General features: G+C 36.3%; 2 protein-coding genes across 3 annotated transcripts in view; one reads left to right on the plus strand and one right to left on the minus strand.

Moving 5' to 3' along the window:
• Window positions 1-373: 373 nt before the first annotated feature.
• rush (pleckstrin homology and FYVE domain containing family member rush hour) lies at window positions 374-13,201 on the plus strand. Of its 2 annotated transcripts, XM_074097351.1 has the most exons (9): window positions 374-481; window positions 659-723; window positions 990-1,191; window positions 4,305-4,430; window positions 6,464-6,570; window positions 7,237-7,402; window positions 7,956-8,053; window positions 9,211-9,286; window positions 11,525-13,201. In XM_074097351.1, the coding sequence occupies exons 1-8, from the start codon at window positions 466-468 to the stop codon at window positions 9,268-9,270; spliced, it is 840 nt and encodes a 279-aa protein (XP_073953452.1). In that variant the 5' UTR covers window positions 374-465; the 3' UTR covers window positions 9,271-9,286; window positions 11,525-13,201. The 2 variants fall into 2 exon arrangements, with proteins under 2 accessions (XP_073953452.1, XP_073953451.1); XM_074097350.1 differs by lacking the exon at window positions 9,211-9,286.
• A 1,250-nt stretch (window positions 13,202-14,451) lies between these two features.
• The window catches only part of LOC141434874 (midasin), a 42,197-nt gene continuing 29,070 nt past the window's right edge, over window positions 14,452-27,578 (minus strand). The window contains exons 32-41 of the mRNA XM_074097354.1: window positions 27,320-27,490; window positions 26,879-27,235; window positions 24,424-24,601; window positions 23,839-23,990; window positions 22,473-22,598; window positions 20,216-20,397; window positions 19,737-19,939; window positions 19,017-19,222; window positions 16,443-16,796; window positions 14,452-15,895 (exon numbers count right to left, since the gene is read on the minus strand). Of these exons, the coding sequence (XP_073953455.1) occupies window positions 15,707-15,895; window positions 16,443-16,796; window positions 19,017-19,222; window positions 19,737-19,939; window positions 20,216-20,397; window positions 22,473-22,598; window positions 23,839-23,990; window positions 24,424-24,601; window positions 26,879-27,235; window positions 27,320-27,490 (2,118 nt within the window). The 3' untranslated portion in view covers window positions 14,452-15,706. The remainder of the gene's footprint in view (window positions 15,896-16,442; window positions 16,797-19,016; window positions 19,223-19,736; window positions 19,940-20,215; window positions 20,398-22,472; window positions 22,599-23,838; window positions 23,991-24,423; window positions 24,602-26,878; window positions 27,236-27,319; window positions 27,491-27,578) is intronic.

Genomic DNA, 27,578 nt, shown 5'->3' on the forward strand with positions numbered 1-27,578 from the left:
CAATATGTGGGAATAATTTTAGGGGTCCGTCATAAAAATGTGAGATAGATTCAATCCGATATTTAAATCAGAAAAATACTCTTGAAAAATATCAGATTTTTTTTGCCCGTAGGTACATGATTTCGGCTTGAGTTTTGTAGTGCGGTCAACTTACTTTTATTTTCATCACATTTTTTATTTAAAAGTTACACCTTTGAAGCTGGACGGTGCAGAACTTTATCCTATGTAACAAGACCTTATAAATGACTTAAATTAAAATACTTATTGCAACTACAGTGTTATTATTATTTACTTAATATTTAAATGTACAGCAATCTTAATGACGTACACCAAATAATATAATGACAGCACAATCATGAATATTTAGCTTAATATTTTTTTCACATAGAAACATTACAGACATTTTGCGTGAATGAGTGACACATTTTTCTTGACCAAATCTGAAACTCAAAATAAAATTTAATAATGGTGGATCGCTTAGGTAAGCTACGAATTAATTAAACCTACGAGCATTAACTTTTACGTGCTATAGTGAGTCTCTAATAACTTTCGGTGATCTTAATAAGTTCGTTCCTGTCATTGTGTATTCTCTTACTTTGACGTCAAACTTTGATATTGTACCGCAATTACTGTACTTGGATTGTGCTCCTTTTTTCAGTAAATAGTGAGGCTAATGCAAGAAGAATTGCGATGGTGGAGAACTGCTTCGGCAGTTCTGGACAGGTGAGTCATTTGAGATTGATCAGATCTGGTTAAAAACTGTATGTGAACTTTCGAAGTTTACTACCTACTCTGGTTATCAGCCGACAAACTTGGCAAGATAAGTCTTCATTACATTTAGACGGGTTTGCCCAGTAAGAGATATCACGCGTTTATAAATACACATCTGTAATAAACCCTTTTTAAGGCTAAACATTCTTTTTACGATCATGCATGAAGCTATCATTGTGCCAAATGTATTTTGTATACTTCAATGAAATGGTTTTCAGCCTTTGGCGGAACAAGGCAGAGTCCTTGTGGGAGAGGGTGTCCTGACCAAAATGTGCCGGAAGAAACCAAAAGCTCGTCAGTTCTTTCTTTTTAATGACATTTTGGTGTATGGCAATATTGTTATAAACAAGAAAAAGTGCAATAAGCAGCATGTTATCCCACTGGAAGAGGTAAAACTGGAGGCGCTAAAAGATGAAGGGCGTAAGTTAAATCCTTTCTTATTCCTTCTTTACTAACTTTCACCTACTTGGATGCTTCACTGACATTAGGTCCTTCTTTCAGTTGCTTTATTTTTTATAATTTGTGCAAGTCACACACATTCACTGAAGAAGTCTTCATTATTTAGGATTTTTTAATCCGTCACATGATCAACAACTTAGGTAAATTTAGCAAATATTGATAAATCACAAATAGCGCTACTGTGGCATGTGGGTTAGCTCAAGGGTTAAATGTCATCCAACATTTATGATTTTCCAATTTTGTTACTAGTTTTGTTCACTTTCTAGCATACAGTACTTATACAAAATGACAATTTATATTTATTTAATTGCTACACATACTGTCATGTTATTTTCTTGCTATGGTATATTTGTATGATCACTAAAGTATGAAATGTACAAACAGAGAATTGCAACTAATTGTAACTTAATAACAGTTTGTTTTGTTAAAAATTAGGATACATTTATGCCTTGACAACTTTTTAACACATCAAATTATGATCCAAATGAATGCACCACAAGGTAATTAATTTACTTGACAAGATATATAACTTTTTTTGGTGCTCAATTTATTATCTAGTTATAAGTAATTTTTTTTGGTAAGGGAGCTTTGTGTTGTCGCATATTTTTGGGTGATTCTTTTATTTGTTTCCTTCATAAATGCCACTCCATGTTTAGCTATCACTTAGTTTCCAAATGATCCAACAATATACACATACTTGATCCAGATGTTATAAAACTGACGGATCGGTGGGACTTGCTGCTGTTGAAAAAGTGGATGCAACTCCACACTTCTGTGGAAAAATTGTATTTTCATGTCATTTAATTTCATTCTATCACTAACTAGAAATAAGCCTGTCTACTAATAACCTAACCAACAAAAAGTTGGAGAAAGAAGGAGGTTTTCCAAACCTGGTTTCAAATAAATAAATAAAACACGAGCTACGATATGCGGTACATGAGGTACGGAAAAAGAGCTACGGTGCCACAGACAGACACACAGAAACACATAGCGGTCAAACTTATAACACCCCTCTTTTTGCATCAGGGGCTAACAAAATGAGCCACAGTTACTCGAAATAAAGATTATTATTATTGTAAAGCATAAATGTTACCTTCTTTATTGTTTGGTTGCAAGTCGCAAGGGCCCAGTTTCCTGACTGATATCAAAACCAGGATTCAGATCTGTCCTGTTGCAGTCTTAACTTACCAAAGAGCTCTAGATTCCATATGCACTTGAATTACCATATGCATTAGTTATATGTTTGGGAACTGAAAATAGTTTATTTTTTATTTTATTTTGTTGAGCAAGCATACTTTGAAAATTCTATTTTTATTATAATTGATACTTGGTTGGTAACTAGTAGTTACATAGTATGTTACTCAGCCTTTCTTTCAGTTATAGATTCCAAAGGTTAATAAGTTATAACTGTTTTCAGTCAACAATAAATTAATATTAAAATGTTGTGAATCACTGCTATGATTCACACTGTACTTATCAATACCATACAGTACAAATCACACACTGTTTGCTGATGTCAATATCTCAATTTGCATAAATTTTGCGCTTTATATTTCACTAAAATAATATTTGTAAATAAATACAATAGTTATTATAAGAGGCTGAAAAAGAGAACTAACAATCAATTCCTTGTTGCCACGATGCCAGAAAATTCATGCCTATAGCATTATGCTGCAAGCAGTGGTTCTGGAAAAACAAAAGAAAAGTGATTGATTGAGGACCATAATATGGTGCTGCCTGCAAAACTTTTCTCACGCAGTCACTTCATAATGGTGGATCTGCATTTGTATCATTTTAGCATATTGCAGCACCAATGAGTATCACTATCATGTAAAATACATGGTGGTATGACTGCATTTTGTTCAATGCATTTTAGCACATTGCAGCGCCAACGAGTATCACAATCGATAGTTTAATCGTAAAAAGATACATGATCATGCAACACACTATATCTAATTTAAGATTTCAAACTATTAATCAGGATACTCTATTAAGCTATGCAATAGACATGTGATACACCTAACTGATACAAATATGGACCTTCCATAAGACAGAGAGAACTTGGCACACTGACTACTTAAATATATGTGCTGTGTCTAGACATTTGTGTATATTTGAGTGTTAATTCAATTTAATCAGCTTGTCTGTGTTACTTGTGTGGCTTCTATCAAGAAAACAATGAACACATGCTACCTAAAAATATACAGCAAAATTCTCAAAGCTTATTGAATTATAGTCTTGAGTTGCTAAAACTCAATGATTTTACTTTACTAAAAGAAGCAACTTTAAATTCTTAACCTAATGATTGCATGTATTTCACTGTCAATGTTACCATATTTTGTTATCAGGCATTCTGATTATCCAAAGATTACTGTAGCATGATAAATCAAGCAAATAAAGAAATCGATACTTCCCTTATCAATATCATATTGAATTGACCTTAAGCTTTTGGAAACAAGCTTCATATAAAATCAAACTGAAATTTCATAAAAATAAATTTCATTTTAAAGAGATGTATATATTTTATTATTTATTGTGCCTATTTAGTGGGGTAGCAAGGCGTGGGCAAAGTAGCCCCTCGCACATGGCCTCACGATCTGGATCCCGGGCCTTAGATTATCGATATATATAGCTGAATTAAAAATCTGTCATTTAATATGTAATCTGTCATCATAGCCTCGCAAAATATCTTTTCTACATAATGTTAGTGTCCCTTCCGCGCCTCTCAAAAGGCGCCATCAAATTTTAATTTTGCACTGGAGACTGGAAAATTGCTCCTCTTGAGCGACCGGTGCTCTTGCTCTACCCCAGGGCCGGCGCTGCCCGCTGCTGGGAAAAGACCTCCCTTTTTTTCTTTCCACCTGTATCTGTCTTTCGTAAAAAATTGTGTTTCGTAAAAATGACAATTCTCGTGTCAGAGTGTTTGTAACCGAACTCCTCTAAAACGGCTTAACCGATTTTTATGAAATTTTTTGTGTATATTCGGGAGAATAAGACAAACTATTTTTTACACTTCTTCGCGGAGTCGTGGGCAATAGCTAGTAATTATATAATGAATATATGTGTCTTTTCAGAATATCGTAACGGATGGCTAATTCGCACTGCGTCAAAGTCGTTCGCAGTTTACGCTGCCACTGCGACGGAGAAAGAGGAATGGATGGCTCACATAGAGAAGTGTATAGAAGACTTACTTAGGAAAAGTAAGTATTCTGCTTTAATTTATATTTTTGTCTTATACTGCACTGACAGTCAGTACTGGCGTCACTATCGTTATAGAAACCGTGTGCGCGTTTTTTGTGCACCGACCGCATCAGCACGAAAACTAGGTTTCTGCATTTCGTTTAGTACCGTAAGAACTCGATTCCCACCCGGTTGCCTAAATTTTTTTCTGGCGTCAGTCAAATCTTCATTACACTAATAGCAAGGTGTTGCATCTGAATGCAGCCTGACTTACGCTTCTCTCGCTCTACAGGTTACCTAACTAAAATGTTCTTCACAATACTGAGACCCTCGGCTCTATTTTGCCCACCGCCCCTTTGAGATTTTTGACTTACTATGTAGCGCTACCTATTTTTTTTTAACTACAACTTCCTAAACTGAAACTTGAGAACCAATGATGTAGTCCTAGTACTTAGTGCTTGCCATTTACCTTACATTGTAAATATTAAATTTACTTATGTACGTAAGGGTTTCACGTATTTTTAAATGTATGATTTTATGAGCGCGGAAGTGTATGAATCATAAACAGTACAATGTCCCTGTCTTTGTTTACCCCCTTTCCAAAAGGGAGATAAGCAGATAACTGTATCTTTTATCGTGGCATCTGACTAAAGTGTGCTATTGATTTGCGGCATCATAAAAATATAGACACAGTTTAATAGTTGTATCCTTAATGCCAAAGACCATGGCCATAGACAATGGCATAGACTATGTCGACACCACTTTATAGAATGTAATGCAAAAAGAACTTAGTTAATGTCGGACAATTATTGTGGATATTTTGCATGGGAGGCTCTGACAAACTCCCGGGTAAAAGTTAATATTACAAATACCTATGAGAAAGGAGAAGATATTATATGACGCATTACGTCCCGGGTAACTCATAAAACATTAGTTAAGTTATTAATAAACACGTAATAACCGCAAATCATGCGTCATATCTAAATACACAATCATTAAAATAAAGTAATGTAATACGGTATTTGACAACTCCTGAATTTGCCATGTCTTATATATTATTATGAAAACTTAAATTGGTTGAAAATTGTATTTATAATGATTTTTTGAAAAATCTATATACCTGTCTCTTTTTCAAACGCTTTTCTCTATGTAGCAAGTATAGCGCTACTTGCATGTGACGTCACATGCCAGTATGTCTTTCTCTGTCTATTCTTGAATTTCAAACCTTTATAACTTTGTTATTTGTAAAGGTAGCTTAAAAATCGTTTCTCTATTCGATAACAGGCATTGTAAAGTTTTAATTTATAATACATATAAAAAATAGTCAAATACCGTATTATTATTTAAGGCCTATCCATAAATTATCCTGTCAAATTTATTATTCATCATCGTCATCGTCATCTCGGCCTATACTCGTATACGTCCCACTGCAGGGCACAGGACTCCGCTCAGAATGAGAGGCTTGGCCCAATTAGTACATTTATTATTACTGTGCCACAAATCATCTGATCAAAAAAGTGTGACGAAATTTATTAAAAACACTTGTAAGTTTAACCCGTCGCGAGACCAGCTACTTTTTTGGATAAGTACCTACCTTATGTGGTAACGAAAATTAACAAATAATGAGTAGTTAGTTACCGAAAACATCTGACGGGTTTCAAATTAAGTTCCTCCTTTTTAAATCAATTAAACGAACTACAAACAATTACTTTGCTCACCCGGGACCTTACGATAGCTATGTCTATGCAACAATGAAGTTAGATGTTGTTTTTTAAGTCTAACATCTGGTAGCGTGGTAAACGGTTGTGTTACTCCGAGGTTGAACTGGTTTAGATCGAACGCGTCAGTGTTGGTGGTGCTGGTTATAGTTGGGTTTGTGTGATTTGTGTGTGTTCTTACGGTGTGGAGGTGGCGGAGCTGCATGAACGTTTGTTGCATAGACACAGCTGTCATAAGGTCGCGGGTGAGCAAGTAATTTGTTTGTAGTTCATTGACATAGACCTCCGTGAAGCCTGATTCAATAAATTATCATTTATGAGCGTTATCACTATAGGCGGTAAGCAGCCACCGTCAGAGCACGCGGCAGTGTGGGTGCCTGACAACGAGGCGTCAATTTGCATGCACTGCAAGAAGACACAATTCACTGTACTAAACAGGAGAGTAAGTAGCACTTTTTTTACATTGTCCAATTACTAGGTAATTTTTTTTCCTCATTACCGTTTCTGCAAGTATTATTAAATTAGATTATGCTCAGGGTTATATCTTTATGAAAACTAAAGACAATACCGATTCTAAATTGACGTTTAACCCAATGGTCACGCTTGGATGTTCACCCTATTATCTCGACTCTTTGTAGCATCAAGTACTTAACATGAAAATTTGCAATAAAAAACATAATGTAGATGTAGAGTAGACGGCAAAGTAGAGCAATCCTAATTCAGTGATACTGCGTTATAATCTTAAGCTGAGCTCACAATGGTGAAATGCAAGCAATTAAATCGCTGCCAACCCTGGAAGCATCAAGACTGACACTATTGATTTTATAGTTTTGCATTTCATCTGTGTAAGATATACGTAGCATCACCGAATAACCCAATCACCGATAAGCCAAGGTTTGTCAACGTATTCCAGCAGATTATTTAACAAGGCTGACTGAATGGCTATGGGTGTTGGACTTTTTGGATTTTAATAGGTACCTACCTTTGTAATTTGAAATTTACATGTTGATTTTGTATATCGACAGATTACTGTCCTTGATGATATTACCTACTCGTAAGACCTTTATGCAGACGGATTCCATCAAATATATATTTCATTTCGTTCCAGCACCACTGCCGCAAGTGTGGCTCGGTGGTATGCGGGCCGTGCTCCTCCAAGAAGTACGTGCTGCGCGGACAGAGCGACAAGCCGCTGCGGGTGTGTCTGCAGTGCTACGATGAGCTCACGAGGGAGCGCGCGCGCCCCAACCAGCCGCCGCCGCCCGCCGTGCCCGGTAAGTTCACTGAAGGTCCAATACATCAATTTATCAACATCATCATCAGCCGGAAGACATCCACTGCTGAACAAAGGCTTCCCCCTTAGAACCCCACAATGAACGACAACTCGCCACTTGCATCAACCGGTTTCCCGCAACTCTCACGATTACCATAAATCCATACATAAATTATGTTACACCAATTTTGAAAATTTTTAGCCTCCAACCACTTTATCATATCACACCTATTGTTATAAAAAACATTATTTTCTGTTCCTGCGTTACAAACTGCCTGACTTATATTATAACATCGATACGCGCGTTGTGCCTCACTACTCGTACTCGTACTCGTTTTATAGCCCCCGCGTGCAGCGACATTTTGCGATTAGTATAAGAGATCACTGTCCTTTCGAAGGCCACAGTCGGCCACAGACGACAAAAAAAAAACAGAAAATCGCTCCACGTAACGCCGACATGGTGCCTATGGCACGATTTTCTGCTGTCGCGTTTTGCCGACCGTGGCGCTCAAAAGGTTAAAGAAATTGTAACTGTACCTACATTTATTTTTCAGTCAAACCGTCGTCGGATAATGCAGGCTCTGGTGCCGATTCATCGGCCGATGACGACAGTGACGACGACGATGACCGCGCTGAAGAGAAGCACGATGAGGTGCGTACAGAACTAGCTGATGCTCGCGGCTTCTCCCTCGAAATTAAAGAACAAACTAGTTTATTGTACATCGGGAATTCAGAAAGGTTCATTATTAGTACGCGTTTACGATATAAAAGCGATCCTCGGGTTAAAATTTCAGCTTTCTAGATTTTTTTTTATAGTTTTGGCTATATGTTAATACCTAGATCATTCAGTCAAGACAAACTGATAGGTACAAGATTTGTGTTCCTAGTTCGGCTAATGCTAGACAATGTGTATGTTTATTAACAATTTTATTAATTAGTCTTATTTAATTTAGGGTCTCAATTTTAACAGAATCATCTTAAATGCACTTAGACTAATTAATAAATACGCTAATTCATTATAAATATAGTCCGGTATTAACTGAGCTAGACACAATAATTTTGTATCAAGTAAAAGAAAAGTCTAAATATATGATAGAATCTACTAAGTACTTGATTCAGGTCAAAATGAAGCTTGAAATATTTTAACATTCATTAACATTTTAATAAGATGTACTTAACATGAATAAATTTATTCACATTTCATTATTTAAGTATTTTATGATTACTATTCGTAAATACGCAAAATTTAATCTTTAATAATAAAAATAATCTTGTCAAATAACTCGCCCCTCACCATTCCCGGCGCAAAAGTGCCCATAACGCTCGCAGCATTTCCACGTTGAATAGCCTTTCCACCAGAAATGACACTGAGCGAGGGTCCTCCCCTTTACTTGTACTTAATTAAAGGATTGATCGACTTCCACACTTAGGTTTAGTTGGTTATGATCGAACTGTCTCTTGTTTCATTCGTATTTCATCATCATCATCATCATGTCAGCCGAAAGACGTCCACTGCTGGATATAGGCCTCCCCCAAGGCTCTCCACTCAGACCGTATTCGTATTTATCTAAAAAATATTGGACATTGCTGTAAATATAAGAAATCTTAGAAAGTATCGAACGCTAGCGTGCATCTGGCTGCATTTACCATTGAGCTCTGAATGTCTGGATGTTTTTAAAATGACTACACAGTAAATATCTAATAAAATTAGGCATATTTATTAATCATAATATTCACTAATTTGATGTGCAGCTAACAAAGCTCACAAAGTCCAGTTTTAAGTATCAATGACAAATTGTTTATTTCTAGGGTTTTACAAGTTATAACGGTGTCAAAAATGGATTTGGAAATAAAGTCACAACTGTATAGTACAAATTCGAATTGAGTAAGTGACAGCTCATCCATGCTTCGGCACTTTTGGTGGTTTGATTATTTTTGTGTTTGTTTTTTGTCATATTTTATAGATAATACCTCCGTTGTCAATAATAGTTTTACACGTAGACAATGTGGAGGTTGAATTTAGAGTTGTATGATTTTGGTTTTGAATAGGTTATGTTTAATTTCCATTTGTTTGGTGTTTATATAATCGCCAATTTGTGTGTAGTTTTTTGTTTTCTTGCTTTGTCTTGATTAAAACCAAGTATGATTTTACACGTAATTGATGCACAGTCGAGTTCTAAAAATATACAGCCAAACGTTCATAAATATGTAAACACGTCTCTTATGTAACTGACAATAAGGTTGTCTAATCAACCGATTATAATTAGACAAATGTGTTGCCGCGTTAAATAATGCTTCAGCGAGATGCCCTCTAGGGATAGCCTTCAGAAATGCGTAGCGAAAGAGTGACGACCACATTAGTTTTATGACGACTCTAAGGGCCTGTTTCACCACTTGTCGACTAACTTTAAGTGTCAGATAAAAGTAATGCCGTCTTTGTTTCTTCGGACAAAACAAACAGAGACGGCATCACTGATATCCGTCACTTAAAATTAGTCGACAATTGGTGAAACAGGCCCTAAAACATTCGTTACATCACTAATTGTAGCCTCTCCCCGGACTTTAAATTCGCATTGTCACATTACAAGAGTAGAATGGTGAGACTCCCTCTGACACTTATACTATTTAATACGAGAGCGAGAGAGACGGTACGATACGAACTTCGTGCTTCGGAGTAGGCCCTCTGTACAGACGGACTGCATTCCAGCTGCAACGTAACTGCCAACTGCCGACTGTCCATACATTTCAATTGCAGTCAGAGTGCAGTTGTGCCGACTGCTATAGAACTGCAATGAAAAATGTATGGGCAGTCGGCAGTTGCGGTAACGTTGCAGTTGGAATGCAGTCCGTCTGTACTGGCCCTAATGAGATCAGTTGGATTCTGCTCGTTTTCGTGGATACTTATGAACGATTGACTGTATAAATGTATTAAAAAAATAGTGATCATACTTAGAACTTACCCATAAATGTTACAAAAATACTTTGGCTTTAGTCATAACACAATTTACTTAAATCCCTTTCCAATGCGTTATCTTGTTTCCATCTCATTATTTTGATAATGTGCCTACATCTTATCTTTAAGCTCTATTTACACTTTAGGGCTCGTTCCCGTTAAATATGGAACCTCGCATGCACTAATTCAAGTTTTCGCGTTACATGTTTTTACTGATGGGCACACAGGCCGTATTGCCTAACGTTTCTGACGCTCGCGATTGCAATCAAATGACAGTTTTAGTATGCGAAATCTGTCATTTGATTGCGATCGCGAGCGTCAGAAACATAAGGCAATACGGCCTCAGGGGTGCTTTAGAGTAGAGATGAAGATGATTTCAATTGTTAAACACGCGTAAGATAAGTTCACTGACCTGCCCAAAATGTTGCCTAATTACAATGCATGAAAATCACATTTAAATATCCCACTGAAAACCTCGAAACATGTAACGACTTATTACATTTTTCTCACTGCAATTCTATATTCTCTCACTTCAAATCAAAGGTATTTCACAGTTATTGTTATTATGTACCTATTACAAAAAATAAACTTTTTTTTTTCGAAGTGTCGGGAAAGTTAATCACCAGGTACCTAGTATCTGAGCTTAGTCTATCGAAGTTAACGGAAACCAAGAAAAACATGACGTGTCGTAAGCTAATGTTATGTATGACAAAAAAATACAAAACACAAATAATATCTGGTGTTTCGGTCCGTAAATACAGATTATTTAAGATAAACAGTAACTGCCGCATTTAGTTACTTTAATTGGTACCTATTTAATCATTGATTAACAAAGCAAATCAGACCCATTACATTTAACACATTCACTGCTGCCTGTCATACACACATCGTGCCTTTAAAACAACAACGACATAATTGCACTTTTTTCCAAAATTAATATAATGATAGAGAACTGTCAAAAATCGATAAAAAGGTGAAAATTAGCAATTACGTCAGTGTTGTATTAGAGATGTGTTATGACAATGGCACTGGATGATTATCACGAAGACGTTTAGTCAGCGTTAAATGCCTTAATTTCCATTTCGACATTTAGCATAATTATTTTGACGTTATATTACGTTCCCTTAATAATAATCGCGACGCCTTATTAAATTATTTGTTATGTTTCAGCCAAAATTCTATGGTGATGGTGATAAGACTGAAGAGACCAACAACCATTCGTCCAAGGATCCCGCCAAGTGAACCCGATGTTTAAAACTCCCGACACACTCGATCACACAAAGACTTAGGAAAACACAAGTATCAACTAACTTACCAGTTACAATAGCCCAGTAGCATGCCGATCTATGGAGGCATAAGGTTTAATCTGGTTTTAAAGCCAGACAGAAGTGGGCATTCATACATTGTCTGCGACTTCGCCTGCGTATGATTTTAGTGAAACGGAATGGATTCGCCACCATTGGCAGTAAAAGAAAGCTAGCCTGGCGCTACTTGGATTTCCGAATAGGCATTATATACTAAAGTGACAAGAGTAGACTACAGGCCCGTGTGCCACAAAAATTTCAAGTGCTACAAATAGACATAATTGTTAACTTTCTCATACAAAAAAGTGGCTTTTATGTAGAATTCTAGCACTTATAACGTTTTTTGGTACAGGGGCCTGATTTTTATAGACATCAGAACAATAACTTATAAATAAATATAAAATCCGAAGTTGGAATTAAAGTTTTAGTGAGATTGAGATGGCACCAGAGTGGAAGTAAGAATATATTTTTTACAACAGTAAGAATTTGAACTAATTTTATTTTATTTATTTTAAAAATAGGTGGACCGATCGTTGCATTTCCTGTACAAAGTTGTACAATGGACAATTAATTAAACCAATTTTTTAAATGCACCGCGAAAAATGTATCTTCATGCCAACAGTGGTGCATATTAAGTTATTATTTATGTAAACACCTGAGGTAAACACGGTACTTAATCAGGACTTAAATATATCGCTAAAATAACTACTTTTTGGCCCCATTGCAGCGGCCGTGGTCATAAGTACATTATGGCCGATCTATCCGGGTAATCATACTAATATTATAAATGTGAAAGTACGCACGTGCGCGTGCATTCGTGCGCGCGTGTGTGTGTGTGTGTGTGTGTGTGTGTGTGTTTGTGTTGTGCGTCTAATACTCTCTCACGCTAAAACTAAGATCGGCGGTTGGCTGATTTGGAACCATTTCGTGACATGCGCACTTTTTTTTTCTATGTTGTCTTGTCATGAATGAAATGAAATGCCATGAAATGCCTTATATCTTTCTTTCTTTCAAAACTCTTTTTTCTATTTTGACCTTAATCCGCGTTATTATTTGACACAATGGAGGCTAGATTACGGGTTTTTTTTACCTTCTACATGCGAAAGGTTAATCCCGATATTCCCGCGGGTAACATCCCAAAATCTTAACCGCTAAGTCTAGAAATTGTGCAAAGGTGTTCTTATTACAACGTAAATAAAGACTACGGTGTAAAATTTGAGAATTTTCATGGAAATATAGTAAAATCTCAGAATTTCACGTCGACTCCACGACCCCGAACAGAGCGAAGCCGCGCGTAAACTGTAGGTAGCGATATATTTAAGTCGTGATTAAATTCCGGACATGTAACTTATATGAATGAAAATCGCGAAAGTTTAGTACTCGTACCTTATTCGGTACGGTATTCTTATATTTTCACTTGCACTCTGAACAGTAATGTCAATTTCCATGAATCCATTCTTGTGTTAAACTTGTTTATATTTCGTACATACCGTTGTCTATTTCACAATTTCGGAGACCGCCTTTACAAACTACTTTTTGCGTTGGTGGTAAAGCCGAGCGACTGCAGTGGAGTTTATATGCATACTGTACGGTTTTAAGACTTCTTATAACAAGTTCTCGAAACTGTAATAATAGCCGTCTATTTTATACTTAAGTGGACATACATATTACGTACTTAAAGTATTTTATATGTATACTGTACGGTTTTAAGACTTCTTATAACAATTCTTTTTGTTCTCGAAACTGTAACTTTACCGATATGGCCTTGTCTATTTTATACTTAAGTGGACATACATTTAATTACGTAACACTTCCTATTTAGAAATTCGATTCAATTTCAGCGTTTGAGGCGTGATTTTCAATTGCTAAGGGGACATTTCCATTTAAAAAACAATTTTAGCTAGACTAATTAAAACTTAATAGTTGAAACGCGCGTCTGCGAATTGAGGTCCAATTAAGTAGCATTCTTATCTACGTCATGTATTTCTACCTTCTTTGTAACTCTTATACTGTAACATTTAAATGAGAATGTAAATATTTTAAATGGCTTAGTTTTCTCGTCGGTTTTGCTAACAGCTTTAATGTCGCTCAAAGAAACCGAGAGCTGGTTTTTATTTAAATTTAATTTATTGAACATATAACACCACGTCATGATACTAACAGAAGTTAAAATAATCTTTAGCTTAAGTAATAATGTTACGTCTGAATTACATATTCAATATTCTACATGAGTTAGTATATTTTATTATAAACTTTATCATAGTTTATATTTTGCTATTATTATTGTTAATTACGGATTGGTTTAAGAATTAAAGTTGTATCCGAAGTGGGTTAGGTGTGTTACAGGGTTTTAAGGTTACGCAAATGTTAATTTAAAATTTAAATAAGTAATATTGTACTGGTTTGCTGCTACTAGAATTATTAATTTGCGATTCGACACGATGTTCATAGTAGACTTTATTTTTAAATCAATCCGTATATTGTAAAGTAATTAAGTAGCGTCGTATGTATATCAGTTTTAGCAAATAAGAGGTGCATTGAATAGCATAATTTGTTTTATTTGGAAACAAGTTAATTATGGGTAAGTAGTTTATTTGCATAAAATATGAAATGAAAAAACGGCCTCTGTAACACGGCCTAACTGTTAGCTGTTTTCGTTAATTCGCGAATTATTGTTAAGAAAAAACTATGTTAAGATATTCTTTACTTTTCAGTTGACAAATATACAATAATTTTTTAAACTGCATCTTTTCATTTCACCACTATCCTGCGAGTAACAAATAAAAGCCTTGGTAGTTGCATGATATTTATTTTTTTCAAAAATAAAAATAGTTACAATTTTCTATTGTAGCATAATTTTTAACTCAGCTTAACAATTTACAAGTAATATCTATAATCAGAATAATCTTTACCTCTAGTCAATCTTATCGTTCACATCACCATCTTAACCAAAAATAAACGAACCATTTATAATAATAATTATAACTTGTCTTGAGTCATTTTTATAATCATAATTCGTAATACATTTATCGTGACTAATGTAAAGTAAATTTTATTAAGTATTAGATTGTACCTTGATTATACTAACCAAAATATCTTTATATGAATGTACTAAGATTTATTTTTGGGTCAGTAAACTTTTTCTTGTTTGTTGTTCTGTCACGTTGTCCAGGAGAACAGTGACAGTTTCTTGAAAAAAAAAACTACTATAATATGTGCTACATATGTGCTAAGGAGATAGTCTATAAAATAATGGGCTTGTAACTATGACAAATATGTACGCTCGATGAATTTTAACCACAGAAAACAAAAACTCACGGTTTTAAACAGTTACACAGTACATGTACTCTGTGACAGTACAAAGAAGGAGCAGTATACCGTCTCGGCAGCGTCCTTGATATACGCTGGGCTGCCTAATCTAACTCTACTAACTGTCACTCTTCAGTTATGTATTTCATTTGATAATGTTACATGAAATTTAAAGTAGGGAAAGGATTAGGAGCTTTAGGAAATCATGGAAGGAATGGACTAACTAGTGTTTAACAAAAATGCATTTTACGTTATTTTAAAAACCACAAAACGTATTATGTTTCAAACGGTTTTATTTAGCTTCATCACTAAGTATATTTGTTACCTACAAATTACCTACAGAGAAGTATTTGCGCCTCTTCTGGGATGTGCGAAAAGCTTTATTGTTGAATTTAAGAGTATAAAAAAATGGCATTCTGATAACTTCATTAGATACGTTTTTATTATATTAGATGAATTTAGACATCCGTACACCGAACAATACTGTTTATATCGTTGTGACATATTAAGGTACGTAATAAATGCGCGTGAGTCCGTACGTAACCGCGGAGCACTCGCGCCTGATGGTTGCCGTGGTACGCGGAGAATTCGTGGCGCGTAGGTATAACTCGCGTTCCGGCCATTTGCATGAAGACGTTATACTGCTCCTTTTTTGTACTGTGACAGTTATTCAGGGGAAGTAACCATGGCAACGAGGTACAAGAAAAAGTTGATCGACCCTTATAAACTCAAAAGTTTACTAGCTGGTAGTATTAACAGCTAATTCGAACCACTGTCTCAACGCATCGCCCAATACGTTAGGCAGAGCGGATATATCGCGCAGTATCAGGTAGAAGGGGAATGGGAAAGTATCCAAATATTGGACGAAACCGGCGAGCGTGTTCGTCGTCGGGTCTAGGAGGGGCCTTCTGATGTCCATTATAGAGTCCTGAAATAGAGAACGAATATGGATTGTTGAATAATTTGCTTGAAATGCCACAATTTCAAATTTAATTTTCTTTGACTAAAACTATATAAGACTGAAACGTGTACCAGGAATACCAGGATGGAACTTTCTTACAATCAATTTCATGATGATTGATTTCTTTCGCTGATGTATCGAATGGCAACATAATATGAATATGACATTTGTAGCGAAAAGGTTCCATCCTGGTATCTGGTTCAATTTCTTCAACTGTACGTCAAAATTAATGTTAATATGCAAGGCGTAAACTGTATCTATTTTCTGGGGAACATAAAATCGAAGCAACACTTATCTAATGATTAAATCACATATATAGTTTTTTTTTATTAGCAATACGTTTGCTCAACGAAATCTTAAGAGTAGGTTCGAATATCAATATCATTCGGGGCACCTAAAAACCTTTTCGTTTTAAAAAACCTTAAAATATCACAATTATATTTCTTTTATGCTTTCATTAAAAAAAAAACAATTAGTGTGAATTGTCCCGTGATATTTATTTATTTATTCTTACCTTATTATCCGGATTGTCGATGATAACGTATACCAAGAATATGCCTTGCTGTCTCGCTCTCCTGACCGCTTGCAGCACTCTCGTTTCGCCCTCAGAAAATATTCCTCTGCCATCACTTACTACCACCAACAACTTGGCATTAACAGCGTCACTTCTCACATTCTGCTCTTCGAACATAACTGTACAAAAGTCGAGCAACTGAGCGATCTTCGTCTTAGTTTGCTCGAAGCGCAGTTGTTCTAGAATCTTCGATCCGGAATGTTCTGAGAACTGCTCAGTGAAGGGGTGCAGGAGGTTTGGTTTTTCGCCGAAGCTCAGGACTGCGAGGTCGCCGGATTCGAGAAGATTGAGAGCCTGAAAAATGCGGAGACAAAAATGAAATTGCGGATAAATTGGCGATAAAAAATAACTGTTTGGAGAACATGTAGAGAAATTTCGCCATATATATCGATGCTCAGGTTTATCTGGCAACAAAACTGAATCGATGTGGAATCGATCGATCAGCTATACTTTCAGGTTTTTTTCAGTGTGTTCTAATTTTGGTATAATTCTAACCGTAAATATAAATACGAAAATTGGTAAATAAAATGTCCAAGTTTGATTATGATACATACATAATCAAACTGAATTTTATTAAGAGCCTGCAAATCAAATGCATCATGTCATTCTGAACCGAATTTAAATGGCGCGTTTACCCTGGGTTTTCTATATGTATATAGTCGATTGACTTTTTAAACTATTCACGCTGTGTTATTGGCATCTTCATCACTCACTTAAGAAATCATATAGTTTATCTCTTTCGCTCCAGCAAATATTTTATCGAATAATGAAGTTCTTGCTCGCGAAATGTAATTCTTGCTTTTACCTTTATCGTGTCCCGGCCAACCGATAGTGTCTTTTTCAACGAAACTGATATTAATTGCTTTTACCTTGGTATTCCCCAGATTTATTTTTTAACTAGCCTGTTACCCGCGACTCCGTCTGCGTAGAATTCGTTTATCGCTATCCCGCGGGAACTATGCAATTTTCAGGAATAAAAACTATCTGTATACCGAATTTTATCTAAATTGGTTTAGCAGTTTTGACGTAATGAGGCAACAAACAAATAGATTTACGAACTTCGCATTTATAATATTAAGCGGGATATAAAATAAACACTAAAGTAGTACCTAAACGGTACGGTACGGCTGTCAAACAGTTCACTACGCGAAAAGAGGCTCCTGCGATTTTTAATCGAAAATATTTGTTAAAGTGTACCACAAACCGTGTGTTCGGCGGATTTACACAGCAGTCTTTGGAAAACACCATTAACAAAGGAATATAAGTTATTCAAGAAGAAACCCTGCATAAACTGTGTGTGAAAAACTGAAGTGAAGGACGAGGTGGAATTAATATTCACTTTTCACATCCATCGGGAGGGTAGGGTGGAATTTAGTTTTCACTTTGATGCGTCAACTGACAACTGTCACCTGCCGCTCGATCCCCAGTGTTGCCATTACATGAAAAACAAAGCTACCAAAATAAATAAAGTACTATTTTAGTAGAATCCTAATACAATGGATCCACAACTAAAATTATTATGGGAAAAAATGAAAGAAGAAATGCAGCAACAAACAGCTGTAATAAATGAAAATATGGCTATTACAATGGACAAAAAACTAAAACCTTTAGTGGAAGAGACAGCATCATTAAAAAAAGAAGTTCATGTCTTAAAATCAAAAATATACTTCTTGGAGAAGGATGCGAGGAAGAATAACTTGATCCTTCATGGCGTCCCAGAAACTGAAACTCACTTTTCGGAACTACTGGCCATCGTAACCTCAGTATTAGACAATGTTAGTGACAAAGCAAATTTGAACACCTGGGACAAGTGGGAAATTAGTAATGCATACAGAATTGGAAAGAAAACTGAAAATAAGATAAGACCCATATGTGTCACGCTCACTCTACAATGGAGAAGAAATGAACTTCTTAGAAACAAAAAGTATCTACCAGAAAACATATATGTAACCGAAGATTATCCTAAGGAAGTACTCTTAGTAAGGAAAGAGCTAAAAAATAAACTGAAAGAGGAACTTGAAAAGGGTAAAGAAGGGTATATTGCATATGATCGGTTAATCATAAAAGAAAAAAATGAAAAGAGAAAGCGCTCACCCACAGAATCACCTAATACGCCAAATACCGAGACACGCATTTTGAAAAACAAACCCAAACTGAATAAAACAAACTCTTTCTTCAGAGCAGGGTCTAGCGAAAATAATAAAACGCAGATCTAGCAATTAAAAGAAACCAGGAGCAGACGGAAAACTAAAACTAAAACGCTAAACTTAAAAAAATACAACAACAAAAGGTCCCAACCAGGCCGGTCACCTTGGGACGTCAGACCAACACCCTCCAACGAGGCAGTTGGAGGAGGCCTATGTCAAAAGACACACCGAACTGAGGGACATTTTATGATAATCAACAACAAAAAAAAAAAAAATAGAAAACTACCAGTTCGGAACAAAAAGGCTATATTATTATTATTATAGTACCTAAAATTTGCAAAAACAATCGAACGAATTGAAAACTAACCTGTGAAACCAGCGCTAAGCTCTCAAACGCCAATTCCTTGCTCCTGTTATCGGCCATAGAACTGGAATCGTCAACAGCGATGGCGATCTTATACTCCCTCCGCGCCGGCTTGGTGCGCCGCAGCCAGATGCGGTCCTTGCGGAAGTGGGACGCTATGTATGGGATGACGCGACGCATGTTTATAGCGCGGCCGGTTCTGAAGTCACCTGGAAAGTTGTGTTGAAGGTTTATATTTTGGTACATGAATGGTAAGTTTGTAACGGCTCAAATCTAGCATCACTGGTGGACATTAGTTTAATATCCTCCAATAGGTATAGTCTAAGGCTAATATACGATACCAAGACATCAAAAATATGGAAACACCTTTATACTATTAACAATAAGTTTGGTGTATATTTGGCGACATAGTAGCATATTAATTTATGACTTCGACTATACATTGCTTTAATATATAAAAAAAAAACTAAATTTAAGAGTTTTCAAAATATCAGATTCGGCTTAAATTTATTAAAAATAATTATGCACATCTTTACATTTACATGTGTTAAGAGCTCACAAACATGTTGTATGGTCCATACAGTATGGATAATAATATTATTTTCGTTTAACTGACTAGTCATATGTATCTCTAATCATAACAAACAATTGGATAGTATCACGAAAATAATTATTAAAATGGTTCCAAAGCATTTTTACAGTTTTATTAGGAGTGAGACTTACCAGCCCGCCGCGAGCGCGCAGTGGGTTCCAGCACTAACCGCAGCCGCTCACACAGCCTGCCAGCCGCGCCGGCGCTGCGTCGCCACAGCGTCCGCCACGCGTCGTCCGCGCCGCCGCCGCGCCGCCCGCTCGCCAGCCACGACCGAATGCTCATATATTCCTCGAGGGATAAGTCTACGGATTGTTGGGTGACGTCTGATAGTCTGGAAAAAAGTTACAGGTTATATTTTCTAGCTGTCACCATCCGCTTTAAACAAACATACATGTAGTATGTAAAGTTGAGGGTAGTATCGCTTTCTTACAAGTTGTAAAATATTTTTGGAATCAGTTCCGTAGTTCTACAGATAACCTCCTACCCTACATAAAAACAAACAAAAATTAGTCCTTTATTATATTTATACGTATATATTTTTATTACTTAGATTTCTCATTGTAGAGGTATTAGAATAATGTATGGAAAAATAATAAGTTAAACATACTTGGTATGATAAGTGGTTTCTAGTCCCCTCGGCACGGAGGCAGTAACCACGCTCTCCCCTTCCACTTCGATCCCCGTCTCCCCCGTCGGTTCGTCGCTTCCCTCTTTCTTGTTGCCAGGCTTCTCTTTTTCCTTCTCGTTCCCTTTTAACTTCTCCGATTTGATTTCATCAGATTTTTCCACCTATGTAACAAATAATTAATTACTATATGAAAATTATTTGGTAATAGTTTTTTTTAATACCTACATACAACTAACTGACAGCGATAAACAACTTAGAACTCGTAGAATAAAAAAAATATAGTCTGCCTTAATCGCTCAGTGTATCGGGTAAAAGAATTATTCATAAACGATTTAATCTAATGGTAGTTCCCACGGAATAAAGAGACTAGTGGAAGTGGCGTCAGCCTCGATTAGTATCAGAACCGATGTCGCCAAACTCACACTAACATAAAGTTAACTACTATGTAACTTGAAAATGATTGGTCGTTGTGTTTTATTTAAAAACTAGATGAAAACCCGGCTTCGCTCGGGTAAAATGTAGACTCATAATAATGTCTGAAAATTTTTTTTTGCCAGTGTAAAGACTGTCGTACTTATCGAAAAATCTGACGTATATTCCCAGCCTTAATATTATCACAAACGTACTTTCACAGCTAACCTACGTATCGGTATTTCACTAGTAGATATTTCTCCTAAATCTTATTTGCCCAAATAACTATGATGTCTCTGTCTCATAATCAACCCATATACTGTCAATTCGTCTGTACGATCGATCTGACAGATCGACGAATCGCACCGTGTGTGGGGCCTTTAAGAGGTCACAATGGAGAACGAAATGCAAACCTGTGACACCTGTGACACGTGATGACGTGACACTAACGCCACTTTGATGTGATGACTTTGACATACTGTTTATTATATACTTAGTAATTTATTCAAGTTTATATTGCAAATACTCGATAATCCGAATTATCCGCCTACAAGTTGTCGACTCTGATTGACTAATTTTTTACGCTCTTCAATTTGATGTGCATTTCGTTCGAGTCTACCGTAGATCGGTACGAAATTATTAATTTTAAAAATATGTTTGGTACGGCGTTAGCATATTTTAAAGTAGTGGCATAGTGTCGAAAATCAATTACGCGTTGTAACGAGTTACGTCCTATTATTCTTACATTCGAATTGCATACAAAGTTCTGTCATCTAACGTTCAGTAGCGGAGCAACCGTCAGACGCAAAACAAAAGCAGGCAAATCAGTTTGGCTACTCAATGCTTGAAGAAAAATTACCAATTCATTATGAACTTTATTTCGATTAGTGTTAGGTTTAAATTTTAACAGGAGTCACAGCTACGTGCCAGATGACAGATGACACTAGTATCATAGCCACATCCCTTGCGACGCGAGTAGCGCGCGGATAGCGAACATTCTAGATTGTAGATTATTCTATCAGGCAAAGAACACACGATTATGAACCTTATGTTGTGATCGATAGAATTGTTTTTCATTTAAGCAAAGGGAAAAATAATGTCGTAGAATCTGAAACCATGTTTTTATTTTAAAATTAGGTAAATAGTATTTACTGATGGTACAAAATGCCTTCTCGAGAGATTTTTTTCAAATTGTTACTACCCCCGGTGTACACGGCACATTTGTTACCCGTAAGAGTAACAAATTTGGAGTTGAAATAAAAAATACAAAAAGACTCCAAAAAACCAATCATAATTTGATTGCTTAGTAGCGACATCTCTTGTCTGGGTGAGCGGTTAGTTCCGAAAGAATAAATATCGCTAGTGCTGCTGCTTAAGTAGCGTAGTAGAAATAAGCAACCTGAGATATGTATGCATAGGAAAAATTCGTGTCTAGATTCCTGTCCAGCAGTGGTGTAGGGGTAATAGCACGCAGTACGGATTGCTGAGGACCTGGGTGCGATGCCCAGTGCTGGTCTATTTTTCTGGTTTTTCTGAGCATCCATGTCTCAGTTTGTATTTTCGAGAGATTTTTTAATTTTACTATCATTTTGATAGCTCAACACTGCACAATACGGCAAGTTTTCGCCAAATAAAATAATATTCGATTCTGGTTACGCACGAAACGTCACGTCTGCACATCGGTTGACACATGACTGAGACAGGTTTTGAGGTGTACCTCACATGCTTCGCAGCGCGGGAACGCCCACTAAACACTTCCACGTCTCTTTATTCCGTGGTAGTTCCCTATTTAAAAATTAAACTTTTTCTCGGTTATTCCATTCACCTCTATGTCTTCGTCGTCCACGTCCATCGGCATTTCATCGTCTTCCTTCATAGCCTCCGCCTCTTCATCGTCTTTTTGTAGCGTCGGTTGTTGTTCAGCTTGTTCTTTCGTTGCTGCGTCGACCACCTAAGAAGAAGGTTATTAAGCTATCGGGTAAGAATTTAGAGTGGCCTGAATAAACAACTACCTAGTTGTGTAGTAATACTAACAAGTCTATTTCATATTTTCACGTGTTTTTGCATTGAAGCAAAATATCGTGAAGAAACGTCACAGACACCGCTAAATAATTAATGGTTTGCGCTATATTTAATTCACACTGGGTCTGCGTTGAAAATAACGCCCAAGCCCTCATTGTGGAGCCTGTGTATGTAGGTATGTATAGGGATAATGATTATGACTAATTAATTATTAATAGTATGTAAATGTATTGTAAATAAAAAATAAATAAACAATCGTGAGTTACGGTCCAGGAAACTGAGTCACGTACCAGGGTGGAACCTATGGCTACTAATGTCATGTTGACATCCCATACACCTGCCAAAGAATCACAGCGCAATTGAATATGAAAAGGTTCCATGGGTTCACTCTGGTACGTGATTCGGTTTCCTTGACATTGTTAAGGCGAACTTATCCCTCGAAGGGATCTCTATCAAGCAACCCTTGAGTGGATGTGAGGAATTATAAGTCTCATAGTACTTAGTGTAGTTGTGCTGTGCATATTCAGATTTACCTAAAATTTAAAAAATGTTTGTGCCCAAATTAGGTCTTATAAATTTTTAGCTACACATTTAAAAATCATTAAACAATAAAAAAAACAAAAAACAAATCTTACAACGGGTTTGAACCCGAACTTCCTAAGCTGTGGGTAGGGTAAACTCTAGCCTTATGCAACTAGGCCATTGCTCTTTGATCATGAGAGCGAAATTAACAAGACTTCTGTTTACACAAATTACAAGCATGTGTGCGAAATATCTCAGTCGAAACTGCAGCGATCGTGAAAGTATTTTCTAAATTAAATACATCTGAAACTTGGTACGATATATCAAAATTTCACGCTATTGGCGGTATGTACATTATTTATAAAAATATCCACGATTTCATTCCTAAAAAAAATAAAATACGAGGAATTTGCACACTAACGTCATCTACTGGCGCTGTAGTGCCTAGCTGACCGTGACAAACGACCTTAAGTCATTTGTTTTATATTCCGGTTTTCTATTAAGTTAAATTTTATATAGTCTCTTATAAGAGAAAAATTGTGTTCCATACATAGTCCCCGTTAGAAGTTGATATACTAATAATAATTTTAGCCTTGTTGAGGAATCAGGACTTCCATAGAGAATATAATAATACAATCCAAATATACCTGTAAGTCATCCTTTTTAGCCTGCTTGACGTGCTGATACGCATCGGCATCTTTCTCGCCGTCGTCGTTGTTGTCGGCGCCATCTTCGCCAGTCTCCTCTTCACGCTCAACGTTTAGGGTCCGAGATCTCTTCTTATCTTCATTCACGTCACCTTAACGAAAAATCAATGTCATACCATTAGGATACCACGGCTTGTCATGGACGTGTACACAATGATTTTTAATCGGTGATCAGATTTGAGAAATATAAATAGGCAGCCGAAATTGAATTCATTAGGGAAGGTCTCATGCCATTTCCTTATTATTCAATTAAGATATTGTTAAAACCAGTAACCACTGGATACATGTTCAAACATTTAGTCTATGAGCTTACAACCTCTTTCTTTAGTTACTAAACCATTAGTATGGTGACAATGAATTTGTATTAAAAGTAATTTTCGAAATAAAAATTATCACAGAAAAAATATTTGTTCATTGTATCTACTACATTAACGTGACCAATAACAATTACTAAATTAGAAAAACTAGTACTTAATCACCGATTAAAAATCATCGTATATATACATATATTCAAATGTTACATACCCAGTGTCCTTTCATGGTCGGTCTGGCCGGGCTTGTTCTCTTTTCTCTGCTTATGGTCAGTGGCCAGATCAGCTTGGCTGGTCGCCTGCTTCTCGCCGCGGTGCCCTTTGTCGCTCTTGTCCAGTTCAGAGCGACCCGTCGACTGTCTATCTTCGCCTACTTGCTCTTGCGCTTGTTCCTATATCAGTGACAGTTTTAGTTTGAAAGCAACTTAAATTCGTATCTTAATGCCTCATTCATCTATATATATAAAAGAAGAAACTGACTGACTGACTGACTGACTTATAGATCAACGCACAGCCTAAACCACTGGGGCTAGAAACTTGAAATTTGGAATATATGTTCCTTAATAGATGTAGACGCGCACTAAGAAAGGATTTTTCGAAATTCCCACGGGATAGGGAAATATCTAAACTTTTTTCGCTTCTTTGTTTGTAGTCGAATCTCTGAAACTATTGAGCCGATTTTTAAAAATTCTTTCACCGTTAGTAAGCTACACTATCCTTGATTGACATAGGTTACTTTTTATCCGGGATAATGCAAAATTCCCGCGGGATAGAAATAAATTAATTCAATAACGGAGCTGATTTAAAAAATTCTTACATATTATGTGATATGACTATCCCCAAATGACAAAGGCTACTTTTTCTTCGGGAAAATACAAAATTCCCGCGGGATAGAAATAAGTGAATTCAACTTCGGGTCTGATTTTAAAAGTTCTTTCAACAAAAGTAAGCTACAGTATTCCTGATTGACATAGGATACGTTTTTCCGGGAAAATGAAAAATTCCCGCGGGATAGAAATAAGTAAATTCAACTTTGGCACTGCTTTTACAAATTCTTTCATATGATATGACTATCCTCGATTGACATAGGCCACTTTTTTTCGGAAAATCCAAAATTCCCATGGGATAGAAAAAACTGAATTCAACTTCAGAGCTGATTTTAAAAATTCTTCCACTAATATAAAGCTGCACTATTGCTGATTGGTATAGATTACTCTTCTTTGGGAAAATGCAAAATTCCCGCAGGATAGGTAGAAGTAAGTAAGAGTAAGGCAATCCAAATTTGGAGCTGATTTTAAAAATTCTTTCACTAATAGTAATCTGCAGTATCTCTCATTGACATAGGCTGCTTTTCTACAGAAGAATGCAAAATTCCCGCAGGATCGACATAAGTAAATTCATCATTGGGGTTGATTTAAAAATATATTTTACCAATTGGGAGCTACATTATCCCTGATTGGCATACGCTACTTTCCTCCGGAAAAACATAAAATTCCCGAGGGATAGCAAAAAGTGAATTCAACTTCAAGGTTGATTTATTTATAATTCTATACCTAACTCTACCTGAACAGTACCATGACTGGCTGACTGACAGACAATGCACAGCCAAAACTACTGATGCTAGAGACTTGAAATTAGCATAGATGGACCTAAAGTAATACAGAGGTGCACTAGGGAAAGATTTTTAGAAAATCCCATGGAATAGGAAAATATCTCAACTTTGTTGGTTTCTTTGTTTGTTGGGGGTAATCTCTGAAACTACTGAGCTGATTTAAATAATTCTATTACCAATAGAAAGCTACAATATCCCTGATGGACAAACTTCTTTTTTTTTAATGCAAAATTTCCGCAGAATAAAAATAAGTGAATTCAATTTCGGGGCAGAATTTCAAAATTCTTTCAATAATAGAAAGCTACAATATGTCTCTCATCGACAATTAAGAATATTAAAATAGATCATAACAGTAATGCATGTCCCGCGGGGACTTAACAATTTCTCGAGATACAATCCTATATCCTATACCGTGTAGGAAGTCGCCGGCAAAAGAAACGCGTCAGTCTTTAACGTTTCAGCGAAACAGGGTTGGTACAGGGTTGGTAGGGGTGGTTGTTTCAGAGTTGGTACGAATTATGAATGATTAATTACGTATACGTAGGTTGATCTTTAAATTCCAAAATGTGCACCATCTGTCTAAAACAACGTCTTACTGTATTTATATTTCCATGTAATCCTCCAAAAAATCAATCGCAGAAAGTAAATGTATGTTAATTGTTACCCCAAATTTAACGCGAGCGAAGCCGCGGGCAAAAGCTAGTCTATCATAAGAATTAGAAGGAAATCCATTAGAAGGAAACATTTTCAATGTCTAATGCATTACAGCTTTCCAGCATTAACAGTCTAAGCTAAGCCGCGGACGGCGGTTGGACGGATGGATGGACATGGCGAAACAATAAGCGGTCCTTGTAGGACTACGGGACCTTACAGTATTCTACTTTTTACGCTCATAACATCATCACACATTTACACACATCACACACATTTACTGTTCCATCAAAAAAGTATAACAAATACTGTTTTCATGATTAAAAAAAAATAGCAGCTCTAAAAAAAATTTTTTAAAATCTGTAAAGCTTCAATACTTTTTTTGTATTAAAGTGGTATTACTTACGAAAGGCGCCGCTTCTTCATCTTTCTTCTGTTCCGCATTAGTCTCCACATTATCATCAGTACCTCGTTCCATTTCAGCATTTTCAGCCTTCTCACCAGCCGATGGGTCGTTAGTAGAAGGATTTGCTTGCGGTTTAGCTTCCTGTTTCTTTTCCTCTACTTGGTCATTTTCATCAATTTTGTCGGGGTTGTTAGGAAGCTCGTCTTCTTTTTTTTCTTCTGGATGCGTTTCGTCAGTTTCGGGTTCTTGAGGAGCATTATCTATTTCAGGTTCTTCTGTTTGATCAGTTTCATTTACGTCCCCTTCTTTGTCTTTATCGGTTTCAGGTGCTTGGTGTTCTTCTTTTTCATGGGCATCCTATTAATAAAATTAGATATTTTAATGCAATATATATTAACATTGACATGAACAACGATGCAATCAAAATGTAATTTTACTAACCTCTTGATTCTGACCATCTTCACCGTTATCATTATCATTGCCATCTTCTTCGTCGCTTGAAACCTCTAGGCCAGTATTGTCTCTATCTTTCTTTTCTTCTTCTGGCTCTTCCGGGATGTTCTCTTTCATGACGTCGATGTCGAACGGGTTTTCTGTCTCTGTCTCGCCTTCCTGTTAAACATTTGTTAATTTTGTAAGCACTCATTTATATCCTTCATAATATGCCAGTTGTAAATTATTAAATAAGTGTTAGTATATT

The sequence above is a fragment of the Choristoneura fumiferana genome, chromosome 14 (genome assembly GCF_025370935.1).
Source record: "Choristoneura fumiferana chromosome 14, NRCan_CFum_1, whole genome shotgun sequence".
Lineage (NCBI taxonomy): Eukaryota > Metazoa > Arthropoda > Insecta > Lepidoptera > Tortricidae > Choristoneura > Choristoneura fumiferana.

Coding starts and splice junctions, on each gene's coding strand:
- rush (XM_074097350.1), top strand. Junction 4,431..6,463: donor AGAAGACTTACTTAGGAAAA/GTAAGTATTCTG, acceptor TTATCACTATAG/GCGGTAAGCAGCCACCGTCA. Junction 8,054..11,524: donor CTGAAGAGAAGCACGATGAG/GTGCGTACAGAA, acceptor GTTATGTTTCAG/CCAAAATTCTATGGTGATGG.